The 15,799-nt window shown below is 40.7% G+C and overlaps 1 protein-coding gene across 1 annotated transcript; it reads right to left on the reverse strand.

Annotated features, from left to right (window-relative positions):
* Positions 1-431: 431 nt before the first annotated feature.
* LOC139744597 (thialysine N-epsilon-acetyltransferase-like) lies at positions 432-15,235 on the reverse strand. The gene is made up of 6 exons (XM_071655027.1): positions 15,157-15,235; positions 14,098-14,153; positions 4,280-4,418; positions 3,567-3,743; positions 2,954-2,994; positions 432-2,300 (listed from the first exon to the last, which is right to left on the reverse strand). Exons 1-6 carry the CDS (start codon positions 15,233-15,235, stop codon positions 2,085-2,087), a joined length of 708 nt encoding a protein of 235 aa, XP_071511128.1. The 3' UTR covers positions 432-2,084.
* Between the last annotated feature and the right edge of the window lie 564 nt (positions 15,236-15,799).

Here is a 15,799-nt window from a genome sequence, read left to right on the forward strand (position 1 = left end):
GGAGAAAACTGACCTTTTTACACTCGTATTTCTTAGCCCCGGGCTTTCCAAACCACATGAATATTCATAATTACGCTGTGTACTGTACACGTACTCGCACGCACCGGCAGCACTTGATTACCTCGTTTCTGATTGGTCAGTGAGGGTCGGACTTCGTCTCCGTCGCTTAGCCCAGGATTATTTTTTCGTTCTGTTTACACTCACTTGCTTGGCACCGCAATTGCGGTGCTAACCCCTGCTATTTTGCAGGGCAAGATAGTACCGTACTATCGGTGGGGCTAGCCCACTTTGACAAAAACGAGTGTAAACAGAAAGTGGGCTAAGGATAGTCCCGTACCAACGGTGGGGCTAAGGCCCCCCCCCCCCCCCCTTAGCCCCACCGTTGGTCCGGGGCTAAGCAAAAATTTACAAGTGTAAAAAGCCCTAAAGTCAATCAGTAATGGTGGCTTGATGTATCAACAGCAAGATTCCTTGCCTATAATTAAGCCATTTTCATGTTAAAGAGTGAAAGCCCCTTTAAAGTGCATGATCAGAAATACAAAGTATTAAAAAGTGGAAAGATGGAAGAAGGTATCAATGTTATCAATTGTTTATACATTGTACTTTACTTCAGTTGTGCTATTTACAATAATTGAGCACATTTACTCTGACGAAGATTACGCCTCATATACATGATGCCTCATGAGATAAATAACTTGAAAATATTTACATACTTCTGCCTTTATCCTTGGTAGAAAAAGAAAACAGTTTCTATCAAATTTGGAATCACATAATTATACAAAAGGAAATCTGTGGCACAAACAGTGTGGAGTATGGGATAAATAAAATGCCCACTTGAGTCCAACGCGACAAAGATGTGAATCAGTATGCAATCAACCATTCGGAGGTAGAATATTATTAGAAGATCTTCCAACAATGGATGCATCTTGTCTAGAATTTCACAGTTCATCAGCGCGTCGGAAACCAGTGGTATTGTTGACCTTATTTTCACCTCTGTTTACCCCTTTGTGCCTCCACCTCTTCAAAACGGAACCCTCTTGTTCTTCTTTTTTCCACTCTAGTCTTACTACCAAACATTCTCGAATAAAAGGCGAACAGCCGTAATGACTACTTTGTCGTCATCTTCAAAAATCTCCCAAGGAATGACATCGACTTTTCATCAACAAGTTTCAATGTTACGGAAAATACAAAAATCAGTCACATCTATAGGTCCAAAAGAATGGAACCTGCGGCTTTGTAATCCTCCTGAAATTAAGTTAATCCCTTCCTTTTCTTTTATGCAGCTTCCGTCCATGAACATTACTTTCATTGAACTGTATGCGCCACCACGGGGCAAGTCTTTTTTTAATTCATATAACGAGACATCCAACATTGTCCAATAGAGAGCATTGCTCTCTCTCTCTCCTCCTCCTCCTCTCTCCTTTCTCCTTCTTTCTCCTTCTCTCTCGTAAACACACATACATCATTACTCACACACGCACACAAACACACGCCATCTCTCTCACTCTCTTCCTTCTTCTATTTGTCACTCTACATCTTTTTTCTCCAGGATACAAACACCTTGGTAACAACCTTTGTGCAGCGACATTCCACGAAACGGACATGATTACAATGCAGCAAAATTAGGCTTATTGTATTGTGAGCACTCCTTGGTTCTATAACTTGTTCAGGCAGTTGATTATGTTGTTTATTTACAAACAGAATTGCACACGAGTATTTACACCATGGTTGGAGACGAATGTCTGCTCCGTCTTTGAAGATGACGTCATAGTATAGCTCTGCGCGTAGAGACTTGAAGAGTGCCGCTGCAATGCCATTAACCCTTCGTGTGCTTTGAGTACCGATTTTCACAGAATGTCCCATAGCGTCGTACACACTCTCCAAGTTCCCTGGCACAAAAAGGGTTTACTGAATGCATCAGCCGCGAAGGCGAAGGACTAGATGAGCTTTAGTTCAGTCCTTCAATCTGCTCGTTGTGGCTGTTCAAAGCTTTACGTGACCCACCGAGATTTTTCTGTCTTTAATGGGATACACCCTCATGCGGCAAGTTCTGAGAACAAACAACTCCCGTTGCTTTTGTGCTCTCATAATTCGCACGTGACGATTTGCGAGCCGTTGTTGAGGACGGGTATCTTGGCTTTGGAGAACCGGGCGACTTCCCCGCGGCTGATGGCTACGAGATGGTACTTGTCGTTCTCGGTCATGTCTCGCGCTCCTATCCTCTTGTAGAGCTTCATCACGTCGGTGTTCCACTCCACAACAGTGCCTTGAATGGCCTTACAGCCTCTCTCTTCTGATATCTATTGAAGAAGGCAAACACATTAAAACCATTACTACCTATAAGCACACGCCTCTGCAGAATATTTGTGCAAGATCTCACAATTTCGAAGGATACAGATACTCGAAGTTCTACCACTTGATAAGAGTCCTTGCCGCGGAAAAGTCGGCATAACTGGAGTCTGACACGCACGTACTATGCTTACAACATGTTATGAGTCGCCACCGCGTCGGCGACAGTCTATACCATTCAGAAGAGTACGATAGATTCTGTTGCTAACGTACTAAAATGATAATATAATAGTATCAAATCAAAGATCACTCAGGTTTAACTTGAAATTATCTAATCCAGTGACAAAGCGGATGGTAGAAATCGTCTTTTCGACGTAAGGAGGCGGTAAATTATTATCATAACTTGAGATAATAAAAATCAAATCAAAGTATAGTGTTTGGTTCAAACGTGTAATAATCAACTCACTAACAACGAGTACCAATACGTTTTTCTTATTGCAGTAAAGAACATTATTAAAATGCCTAAGATATGACAGATTGTTAGATGCTGGTTGATCAAAGTAGGATTCCCCCCCCCCCCCCCCAGCTTGTTGGGTTCTATGCTTCTAACTTTCAAGATCTTATTTTACTCGTATGCACTACGTTGAATAGATGACTGTCTTACCTTGGCAATAGTGTGTAGGAGTGCCAATCCAAGTCCAGTACCTGTTTATAGAACAAGTCAAAAAAGAGATGAATATCATATCAACTCTATTTCTTTTCAGTACATAAACTATGCAAGACGACATTAAAGGACAGTTTTCCTTTTGTCCAGGATAGATTTCTTTGTCAGCAATTCAGAAAAATGAAACAAAAAGGAAATATTTCTCAAAAGTTTTTGTAATGGTATTGCTTTTTGGTGATATTGGTGATGGTGGTGTTTATTTCAATTATGGTAGCTTCGGCGATATTTCCGACAAGTACTTCCGATAACTTGAAAATTTGCAGAAAATAAAATAACTGGCAAGTTTCAAGGAAACAAAAACCCAAAGAAAAATGAGGATTGAGTGAAGGCAGCAACATTAGCAAAAAAACAAAAACAAAAACAAAAACAAAAAACAATATATATATATATATATATCAGTGAAAATTGGAAGAAGGTCGGATAATCGTTATAGATAATTTTGTTGAATTGGTGAGGGGAGAAGTTACGGAAGAACCTTTTGGCGATTCATGGTTTGTCCCTTGTCAATGCATTCAAATGTCAGATGATCTAACAGAATGTGCACAAGACATACCTCTAGATTCAGAATTGATGTAGACATCTTCGAGGTAAAGCAGACGTCCTTTCCAGGAACAGAAACCCATGAAGTAGAGGGCGTAACCCAAGATGGAGGACACCTCGTTCGCCTCCCTGTCCTCGAGAACGATGCACTCGAACACGGGGTTCTCACCAAAGCCATCTCGACGGAGATCTGGGGAGATGAAAAAATGAAGCCAAAGCTCAACATTGCAATCAGTTTACACCATTCGACTAGCATCTTTGGAATGTTTACAAAAAAATCCATATACAAATTCGCAGATTTTAGTTAAAGCTACATGTCACTGAACCTGAACCTGAACTCGATTGTTTATTAATTTTCTCGGGACGATTATGGGACCTGAGTATTCGTCATGCCATGTCCACCCAGACAGATGTTATTGTCCACATGAAGTGAGTGGTTTCTAAACGAAGCGCGTGAGTATTACCACGTTAGAAAAACATTGAAATGTATTCTAGTCAAGAAGTAAATCTGATTCGTTTAAACACATTGCGTGATAATTTCATCAACAAGCTGCAAGGTAATTGGACTTTTAAGGTCAGCCTTACGATATTTTACATGCGAATAATGAAAAAGAAATAGGGAGCAGTGGTAATTTTTTTTTTCTAAGTGCAGGGTCGGCAGCAGCACTTCAATTCTCTTTGACCCACTAGCACTAGTACAGCCTTTAATACCACTTCCGAACCCACCTTCCTCCGTCACCTCCACTCGGTCTCCGTAGTCTTCACTGGCCGCCAACTTTCGCATGAGCACTGAGATTTGAGGACAGTCTTCGGCGCGTCCCTTTCGGATGACATACCTTGTCGTAGCGGTGGCCGGACTATCGACCTGTAGATTATACCAAGAACAAGGAAAATTTTGCTTTTTTGGTTTCACAGTCTACCATCGATAGAAAGTTTGTTTCGGAGAAACAAATAAATGTATATGTGGAAGAAATACATTTCCTACGTTCAACTTGTGGTTATAAACTACACTGATTCTTATCTACACTCTACTCCGTTGTTTTACAATGGTCTTTGATCTGATTTTACATACCACAATGTACTTTATTTTCCTATCTTTTTATTCGCAATTATGCGTCATAGCATCGATACGGCGATGCTCATGATACAGGCGACTCCTGTTATAACGAAGTCCTCGGGACCTGTAGTTTTCTTTCGTTTGTATACACTGAAATTTCAAGGTAACGCGAATTTCGTTATAACCTTGTTCTTTACAAGGGGAGTGAACTGTATACAGATGTAAAAAAGTCCAGATCCAACGAAAAATAGAATACAGAAAATGATTTATCATGAACAAAAGGGAGACACATAAATGGAGAGAGAATGAGTATTAGCTTGAATGTGCCATGAAACAATAATCAGGTGTGTTCATTTTACTTATCAATGTCACTTTATTTGTGATCTATAAACATTATATCTCATAATTATATTATGCCAATAGAAACACGAGCATTTTTTTATTGCCAGCTATAAGGGAGACTATAGTCTAAAGAGAAATGAAACAGTTAAACTGTTTATGGGGCATTTTATCATGCAAAGCATAACGTATACTAGCTCTTTATATATTTTTAAAGGAATTTTGTTGTCAAAACAACGTGATTTGATTAGGAAATAAAACATCTCAGTTGAAATAAATAGATATGAGACATAAAGGTACTACCAGGCTCTGACTGAGATCCGCATTGCATGGAATCAAACATTTTGAAGAAGCCATCTTTTCTCAGACCCGTTCGATTTCCCTAAAGTTTCTACAGTAGAGTGAGTATTTGGATTTTGTGAAAAGAAGAACATGAAATGGGGAGATTTCATTGCCATTTTTGAAAGGATGCCACTTTGTTACGTTTGAAATCCCTTCCCTCTGATTTGACATTAATGCTTTGTTGCTCTCGGTGCGTAACTACTGACATACTATACAGCAACATTGCGATAAAACATGAAGGATTTTGCGATAAATGTTTGGTTTTTTGTTTTTGTTTTTGTTTTGTTTTTGTTTGTTTTTTTACCTCCAGGGCTGGGAGAAATAAACATCGTTTAATGGTAGCATATCAAAGTTGTTGGGTGTAAAGACTGCCCCCTATTGGCCCCATGACTATTGTATCAATCCGCGTGTCGGGATGGGTGTCGTTCCCTGGCTTTTTAAAAGGCATCGCGTTTTTTCAGTAACAACCCGTCTTTTTGGCTGGGGAAGCCTTTGAAAAAAATCAAAATGGATTTGGTGTGTCTTTAGGGGACGTATGACATGTACAATGGGGTGAATGGCAGGGAGACAAAAGACAAATGTGATTTGAATACCACGTAAAAAATGATATATATCCCCGTTTTAGATAAGTAGTGAGCTTAGCTTTTACAAGTGCTGTCAATGACCCGCGAGTGATCTGTTGCATTCACAGTTAGTGGCAAAAAGCTGAATTAGCCCTCGAAGTATTGTCAGCTACTATTGTCAGCTATAAAGATCTACTGTGAGATTTTTCCCCAAGATGTTGGTTGACAGTTTTCGGTCATTTTTTTTTCTTCAAATGAATTGTAAAGGGGGCGGTCGTTTCTTCTGGTCTCGCTCCTTTCTCTTAAATAGGCATTCCGTTGAAAGTTAGTCCCCAACAATGAAGATCTGATAAAACTTGGATGAGATTAAGGAACTGATGAAATTGTGAAATTTTGCTCATTCCAAGATAAAGTTCTTGAACATTATTTGATAAGAATATGACCCAAAAAGGATGAAAAACCCCATAAAATCCATCACTTTCCGAAGGTATCATCCGAGATTCATTCGGTCGATGCTGGTCGAAGTGGGGGAGGGGTGTACCGATCCTTGCCCTCCCCCCGTAGGATATGCATGATCTATGTACCAAAACTGCAATGGGCATGCGCATACGCTGGCTGCTATCACGAAGGCAGATCAATAGTTTTCTAGAAAGCGATGCCAAGATTCAATCTGCAGAATTTTGATTGGAAGGATTTCATTCGCTTATTGCGACACCAAAGGAATCGAATGGATATGTAGTTTGCGGATTTGTCGAGATAATCTGCTTACATCGGAAATAGAAGTGTTGTTTTTTTCTCTTCTAGAAGGAGTGGTAATCCGACAGGTCGCTTACGTTGATCTTCTATAGGCTTTGAACACTCGTGTCAGTGATACGGCCAGGTATACTAATTCGAAATACTCCTTTAAGAGCAAGCGCAGTGCGAGAGGTAAAAGATCTAAAATTTCAGCATTGTTCATATTTCCAGCGACATTTCTGTAGATCATCATTTTTTTTTTGGTACGCCATTTGAAAAATATTTACCGCACATTTACATTCAATAGAATGAGTTATCATATCACCTACTGAGGTGGATGTCACTACAGAGTCGTATCGCAAAAGGGTTTTGAAAAGCAAAAGTTGTATACTACTTTATCAAGCAAGCCTTAAAGGGATAATATAATTTTGGTTGAAACGGGGTTTCTGGTTTCGAGATAATGAGAAACCTTTTACGAAATATGAAAGAGCATGTAATTCTAAGAGGCATTCAAAGTTCACTTGATGAAAATTGGTTTCGTAATAGCTGAAGTTTCCAAAAAGCAAAGAGGTCCTATTAAAAGTGGCAACCGACTTTTATTAGAACCATTTTGTTTTACTTTCTTTTTGGATAGCCCCGCCGTTTCGAAAAAGATTTTCATCAAATAAACTTTGAATTCCTCTTTCTAATATTGTATGATCTTTCTGAGATCTGAATCCACACCAGCTAAACCAAATCTATACCATTTCCCTTTAAAGCATAGGCCCTGGAATTTTAGCACCGGCCAGTGTACTTCTTTAACAGGGAAATTTACTATAAACAAATGATAGACGTGAAATCAATGTTCAGTATCTCACCAAAAAAAAAAAAAAAAAGGTTTGAGGAAATCCATTCAAAAGTTCTTCATCCTTCATCGGTGAGCGCTGTGCCGTCAACGCTGTTATGAGCTACAACAATCCGTCACGTTGGGGAACGAGATGAACATTATGTGAAGAGAATACCAGTGAAAATCATACACATTTTTTAGACAAACGTCAATATTATGTTATTCCCCTTGTCTTCTGACGGTGGTAAGATCATGAACTAGAAATAATCAACACATTTTTGTAGGTTGTGGCTTTTATGCTGCGTCCGCCGATTTACTGTATGGGCCGATGTAACGCGTGCCATCTGCACAGGGTAGAAGGCAGAACATGCCACACAAAATAACCTCTGAAAGCGGCGCCAAAAGCAGGAAAGAAGATACCGCCAATTTCAGTCCATTTATGTACAAACCAAAGGTTTGAGAAATGCAAAAGCACCAACGTTTTTATCTAAAGTACCGCGGCACGTTACTTGCATAAGTTGCATTAGAAATTTCTACCATATTATTATCATGAGTTGTTTGATTTTACTCAGCTTGCGACGGTCACACTTAACTTGGGGTTTCATCTATAAAATCAAATTAGTTGGCATATAAAATTATGTAGTACAGTGTACATGATTGTATGTAGCCTTCCTAAAGTGAAGGGCTACAAAAATTACACACATCGCGTTTTTAGTGTTGTCGGTTATGGAGGGAAACGACCTCGTGAATACGCGCGCGTTCAGCTTTCAACATGACTAGTCACAGCTTCGTCCACGGTCACTGCGACGACGGAAGGGTTTGTCGTGCGTATAAAGCTGCGGTCATTCCCAACGGAATCTTCGATTCCTGGTGCAATTTTATTTAAAATCATTTACTGGCCTTGGAACGGATTCAAATCAGGTTATCAACTCTCACTCTCCGCCCCTAGTCAGTTAAATCCATCCTTGGTTGACAGTGGTTTCCTGGTTTGGGGGGTTTCGAACCTGTAACATCCGACTGACTTCAGCCAATAAAAAAAAAGTTATCCCCACAAACAAGGCCTTGAAACCGTCGGCGATTGACCGAAGATACAGCGCGCCTGTCACCCAACAGAAATTCGGTGTATCATGGACGTGGACCAAGTCTTTTGGGATGCTCCCGTTTCACGTGATCTCACAGACACGCGGTTCGTTCAAGAGCATTTAGCTTCCTTAACCCTCTTCTTTCCAGTGGCACCCTGTTCATATACAATGTCAGGTTCATTTTGAGATCGTGGTTCTAAAGCGTTAACAGCTGACGGCACTCTGTCTTGTTTTCGGAAATGAACTGTCCCTGGAGCAGGTGGTCGGCTCCCGCTAATTGAAAAATGACAAGAACAGAGTACGCTCATGACTCATGATCCTGTGTCTACATCACGTTTTCATTCAAAACAGATATTACTTTATGATTGTTATCATCTTGCTGTCTTGGCATCTATACATTGTTCATGTGCACAATGCAGGCTGATATGATTATTTTGACTTATTTTTTTTTTGACGTAATTGAAGGATGTCGTGCTGGCCGCGTGGGACGAAAGACTCCGTGGTGGCATGTATCGGCTGACATTGTTTCGACCTAATCATGGTTGTGTAGATTTTTGCGCTTGTGTTAAAAAAAATAAAAAAAATTGATGAATAAAATGAAAAAAAAAAATCTTGATTGTAGAGAGGACGGGTTTACTCTGCTATGAGTAGGCATGTGGTGTTGTACAGATATTTCAGCTGGGTAAAATACCAACACTAAGTTGACACTTTTGGTGATGTCAGAGTTACGTCGTTCTGTTACTCACGAACACTCAGACGGTAATAACCTTCTCGGTGATTGTACATTTCCTCTCAAAGTTGACCAAGCAGTTGCCTTTGCGCCATTGTACTAACAAACAGGTATCTCCCTCCTTGGAGTGCGCTTCCAAAAAGAAGAAAACCATGGGCCAAGGAAATAGAAATTGGACACGTGCTTTGAACTGATTCTCTTGAGTTGAATAGCCACAGATAATCCGAAATCGTGTGGGTGTCTTTCAGTGGTTTTGAGCATGGCGGCTTATACCGTGTTCGTTTCATTATGATACGCAATACTGTATTAAGATGTTCAGAATGCGAACCGTCATCTCTCAGACTGCGAGAAAAACCACGAATAGACAGTGGGAGTTTGACGCTTTATGAGACCTGAAAAGTTCACCACAAGTATAACTGAGTTATTTCGTTTATAGAAAAAAAAAGCAGATCAAGGATTGTCACTGAAAGAGAAAAGATACCGCTGCGTATATTTCGGTACATCATAGCACATTCCCTCCCAGATATCTTTTACTGAATGGTCATCTTATGTCTAAATGTTCAAAAGGCTAGACTTCCGAAGTTATGGTCTCTCTTCATTTCGGGCAATGAGCATGAACATATACTTCTCTGTACATTACGAAAACAAAAATAACTACATGGAGATCTTTTCTTATCGGGAAAAAAAATGTACCAGCTTCTTCTTTACCAAATAATTTAATGACCTTATACCCAAATGACGTCCTGTTGAAGTGTTCATGCATCCTTGACGGCAGTTCAAGACCATGGAGAAAAAACAAAAACAATGGCTGCTGACTTACTGACTTTGGGACGGTAACAACTTCGTCACGATTTTGCTCTGATTTTGATCCAATCTTTCTTGAGCTGTCGCGTCGCGTCGAGTTTGTACATCTTTTACAACAAATAACGCGTAACTTTTGTCTAGGGCAGCACTTCCTTTGAAGAATGACGCTTAATTTGCCCTCTTGTTTCATTGGAGGACAATCACAAACAATGAGTCACTCTAAAGGTCTCATTTTGAGATGGCAAATTGAACTCGCAGGAGACGAAAGCATTCTTCGACCTCTCCGCTTCCCCAGTAACAGTAACAACAACAACAACAACAACAACAACAACAACAACAACCAAGGGATATCTAGTTATTTACTGAATTTGTCGGAGTTCAAGGTTCAAAATTTATACGTAACCAGGAAAGCTGCCTACGTTCTTAACAGAGAAGAAAAAAACCGCACGGGAGGATTCAACTCGTAATAGTCGAGCATTGAGAAGTGGAAGAAAGGTCGAGAGTCGACATGATATGGGTTTTGTTTTGTTTTGTTTTTTCTTTGATTTGTATTTTTGTTTCCGCATGGTTGTAATTATTGCCTTTATTCAATTATTATAATCGAGCCACATTATCTATGACTCCACATCTTCTCCTATAGTCTTGCCACAAAGACAACTCACTTCGATCGAGTTATTAGAAAAAATAATGTCCGAGAAATGGAAGTGATGATAATCTTCATCATCTAAAAACTCACATCTGGGGCCCGTTCCATAAACTTGTTATCAGTGACAACTACAACAACTGCCAATTTTTTTTTCTCAGCCAGTCAGATGCGAGGATTTCAGCAGCTTGTCACATCTATATGACAACTGGTCAGTGATGACAAGTTTTATGAAACGGGCCCCAGATTTTGACCATTCTTGATTATATATATATATATATATATATATATATATATATATATATATATATACATATATATATATACCATGCACTTTGAGAAAGGCGTTAAATTATCCCGGTGCCAACTAAAACTAATTTCAAACTCTTAAAGCCCGCGATACTTGGAAGAGTGAAAAGTCAGCTGTACCTACCCTCGAGGCTCTATTTACGAACGAAAAAAGAAAGGAGGAGTAATCTAGGAGTAATCTGCTTGTTACCAGATTAAGATGATTAAGATGAACACCCCCTCCCTCCCTCCCCCCCCCCCCCACCCAGCTCCTTCACTAAGGCCAATTTCAATGACAAATGCTTCCATGCCTAGGTTTTGGGGACCCTATTTATAGCCATGCCCATACTCCTGCATGGTAACACCAGTGTTAAATTCTGCCCACATTGGTGGCTTAGTACTTTCTCAATGTTATTATGTTCCCCCCCCCCCCTCCATTCTTTGCAACCATAGCATGTGATTCCCTTTCCGTTTACTCCATAGCGGAAGTATAATTTGCTATACTATTCTACTCTGAATTGTTTAATCAGAGCGTATTCTACTAAAGGAGTGTAATCACTGACTAATCGGAGAGCTTCTCGCCGAAAAGTTTGGCTTTAATGTGGGCTTGCTCTTCTTTGTCCATTATCCAGTAATCCCACAACTCAATTCAGTTGGAATGCAGTGTAACAGTAGTTATGTTCAGACGGCAGGCCCTAATCTCGAGGTTAGGAAACCTCGAGGTTTAGCTCTTGCCCCCTAACTACGACGTGTGTCCACACGACGAATCTTAACCTCGAGGTTACGAAACCTCGAGGTTAAGCTTCTGCCCCCCCGTAACTACGAGTGGGTCCCACTCGATGTTAAAACCGGAAGTTTCAGCCCACACTGATAACAAGGCGTCTATTTCTTCTTTAGTCCAACCCTGTCGGACTCGCTTACAGGTACTCTTTTTCTCTGTCATGGCATGCAGAGATAGCACTGCACTGAAGACTTTATGCCTTTATGAAGATATTCGTCGAAAACATTTTTTTTTTAGCGTCGGAGAAGAATATAGAATACAGTAGCGAGTTCGACGTGTTCAGTTTCAGAGATCAAGCGCATGGGAAGAAAAGACGATGTTGTTGTGTCGTGCGTCATAGGTTTTTCACGTGTAGTGTATTTGTGGTGGACGTTTGGGAGGTTGACCCGGAAGCAGAGGGAAATTGTGGGGGCTGGAGTTTACGGCGAGGTCACTCTAAACTTCGAGTTCGTTGTTTTTTGTGTCCACACGGTGCTTAACTACGAGTGGGGACCCCCCGCGGCTCGTGGTTAGAGCGCTAACCATAAGATTTCTCGTGGTTCGAAACATCGAGCAAACCTCGAGGTTTGCTAACTACGAGTGCGTCTTCACGGTCCCTAACTACAAGCTCTAACCTCGAAGTTTCCTAACTTCGAGGTTAAGGGGTCCCGTCTGAACGTAACTAGTGCAATTTCACGACGTGGTGCTTGCATTCCACAACTTGATAATCTTTTGCGACACTTTCTTAAGTAAGAACATGAACGTGTTAAAACACCACATCCATATAGCATAAACCAACATATTAAGATGTGCAATTTTTGGCCATTGTTGCTGAGAGCTGACTCAAAACTTTTGGCCGTCTTTTATCCTTCTACAAAAGAACGTCACAGCAAGCTAGTGTTCATTCAACTATAACACTTTGAGTGGGATGTGGATGTTATCTTAATCAGTTGAAGATGGTACAATAACCGTCATTACAAAGTCTACATTGTCGTGTTGCAATTTTAAAAAGGGTTGCGCCTTGTTTCGAGCGATCGGATACCTTTAAATCTGAAGGAATTTACTTGATCGTCACTTTGAATCTTCTTGCGCGCTTATCACAATATCCCACGGAATGCAACAATAATAAGAAGAAAGTAATTACGTTGTCTTGTGTAGGACCCCACTCGTTGTGCTCGACAGCGGAGATAATGACTTTATTGGATTCTCTGACACAAACTGAAGCCTTTAAACTGACTCCACAGGCTGAGGGATTCATTATAGCTTCACAGCTTGAGCTTTGTCAAGTACACAGGTACTATACAAGTCGTTAAGTTCTTTAAAACGCTGGCGACTAAAGAGCCTTCCCTGGTGATGTACACTGGGTATTATCTTCACAGATCCATGGAAGAAATCGAGATTATCACTTCAATAATTGGCGTCGAAAAAGCCAAAGAGTTGCGATGGCGCTAAACCATAACGGAACACCGAGCTCGAAAAAAGTGGTTACTGGAGCGAGAGTGATCTTGGTGTGCAAACTCTTGGGGGGGGGGGGGGGGGGGGGGGGGTCATCACCAATACACATGGATGGATGAGATATAGGATGAGCAAGAAGGTATCATACCTCCTTGGGATAAGCCTTTTCCTCTGGGTACGTCGGTACAATCTAGAGGTGCGAGGTGCCAGTATCATCCGCCTCACTGGGCTCTCTCATCTTCCTAAGAGCAATGTTCTTGTTCCACACGTATTGCCATATAACACCTCGCTATGTGTTTATTCTTCGTACTACGTTCTATTCTCATCCGCACAATTCTTTCATTTTGATTTTGATACGAGAATCTTTCCGATAGATACACATCAGTGAAAGTTTGAGGAAAATCGATTGTTCGATTTTCCTCAAACTTTCACTATTGTGTTCTACTAATGTTGCTGGTTTCACTCAATACACATTTCTCTTTGGGTTTTGGTTTCCTTTAAAAACGGAATTGATGTCATTAGTTCAATTATTATTTTCTCCCTTTCTTGTTTGTTGTTTTGTATGTGAGAAAAATAAAGGCAAATGGGACCCTATCGAAAAATAATTTGCCAAAAAAATACTGAGATCAAATCAAGCAATATTTCAAGCAGATCAAAATATAATGTTGTCAGTATATAAACTTGTGCCAATAATGTCTATATCGGGGAGCTCATCACAATAAATTATTGTCTGCATGGGAAACCTCATATAGGAAGAAAAATTTCAACCGTCACATAAATGCCGATAAAGCTGACAGTCAATAATGCTCATTAGATCAAAATAATGGTACTAGAAACATATGAAGTATAATGTAATATTACACAGAAGACTCTGTCGAGACTCTATCATTGATCCTGATGGGAAATAGAATATAACCTACTCTTAGGACTATCATGGCATGGTTGGGGCAGGGAGGTGGATCCTGGTTGGGGTCACCTTGTACCACATAAGGTCATGTTCATGATAAAATGGTGCACGCGATCCACCCGGGCATCACCCCTTTGCCCTGTCTTGAGCGATGAGCCATTTAATCATATTGCCTTCTGCTGGAAAATGGGATTACAGTTGGGAGCTTGCTCGGGACGTGTATATAATATGGGGACGTTCGCGTGAGGTTTGCGTATTATTAATATCTACCGAGAGCTGTCGAAAAAGAGACAGGTAAAATGTCATCCTCGCTTGTACAGGGAGCGAGATGCCAAACAAGATCGACTATGATCCATGGGAAACATTTATGGGAGAGACAGAGACAGGTAGATAGACAGACAGATAAATAGATAGATGTAGATAGATAGATAGATAGATAGATAGATAGATAGATAGATAGATAGATAGATAGATGGATAGATAGATAGATAGATAGATAGATAGATAGATAGACAGATAGATAGATAGATTAAGAATGAAAGAGGGGACAGATGGATAGGGAAAGGGAGGGGAGGAGGGAGAGAGAGGAGCATCTGGGTTTATTTTCGCGTACAGACACGCTCTCCCTCTCGCTCTGTATCGATATCTTTACTTATCTTTACAAGGTATATATTTAACATCTTGCATTCTTGCTCTTTCTCACAACTAACCACACCCATTTACTCATTTTATCTATATGTGCGTGTGTATGTAGGTGTGTATGTCAGTGCTGTAAAGTATGGTCTTTCGAAAACATACATCTATGTTGTCTCATATTCGTTTTGATATGGTCTAAACATGACGACGGATGACGAACATGAGGTAAAAATTTCCGGCGATCTCGAAACACATCGGGGCAATATATATATTGGGTTCGCAGAAGTCCCTTCCTTGCGCGTTCTGCCAAAATCAGCACTGCATACTAGTAATGAACATGATGAAGATGAGCTGACCAGCAAGGGGGGGGGGGGTACTCCCTGTATGGGATGGCGTTGACCCTGAGTGATTTCCTTCTCTGATCCACCTGTCTTACCCACCGCTCGCTCCATCACACAAACCCGGAGCAGAGCCAGGCTCCGCGCTTCGTGAACGGCGGTGAAAGCAAACGCCATTTACATGGGACACCAAGATCATGGGATTAAACTTCCATAGATGAGAACAAGCGTGGAGAGCTTTGGAGAGCGTTACCATGGTTACGGATCGACTCTGATTATGGAAGGTACTTTACTAAATTTGTCAAGAGCGAAATGCCCTAATGTTCAATAATAAAAGGAAATGAGAGGGAGGGAGGGGAAGGATTTTGCGTTTTTGTGTAAGAGGGAGGAGGATAGTATATTAAATGCGTGCATGTGAGTATGTATGTGTGTGTGTGTGTGTGTGTGTGTGCGTGTGTGTGTGTGTGTGTGTGTGTGTGTGTGTGTGTGTGTGTGGGTGTGTGTGTATGTGTGGGTGTGTGTGTGTGTGTGTGTGTGTGTGTGTGTGTGTGTGTGTGTGTGTGTGTGTGTGTAAGGGAAGGAGGGAGACCAGAGTAGACTTATGAAGCAGCCGCCTGCTCTCTGAAAACACACCGTAAAACTCCCCAAGCGGCTAATAATAATCTTACACAACAAAGTTCTTTCAAGCGAAGAGTTGAGAGTGATTAATCTTTTTGCCTTAAAGGATACACTACAAATGGA

This window comes from Diadema antillarum, unplaced genomic scaffold (genome assembly GCF_040938485.1).
Source record: "Diadema antillarum isolate AM-2024a unplaced genomic scaffold, OU_Dant_1.0 seq00001192_RagTag, whole genome shotgun sequence".
Taxonomy (NCBI): Eukaryota; Metazoa; Echinodermata; class Echinoidea; order Diadematoida; family Diadematidae; genus Diadema; species Diadema antillarum.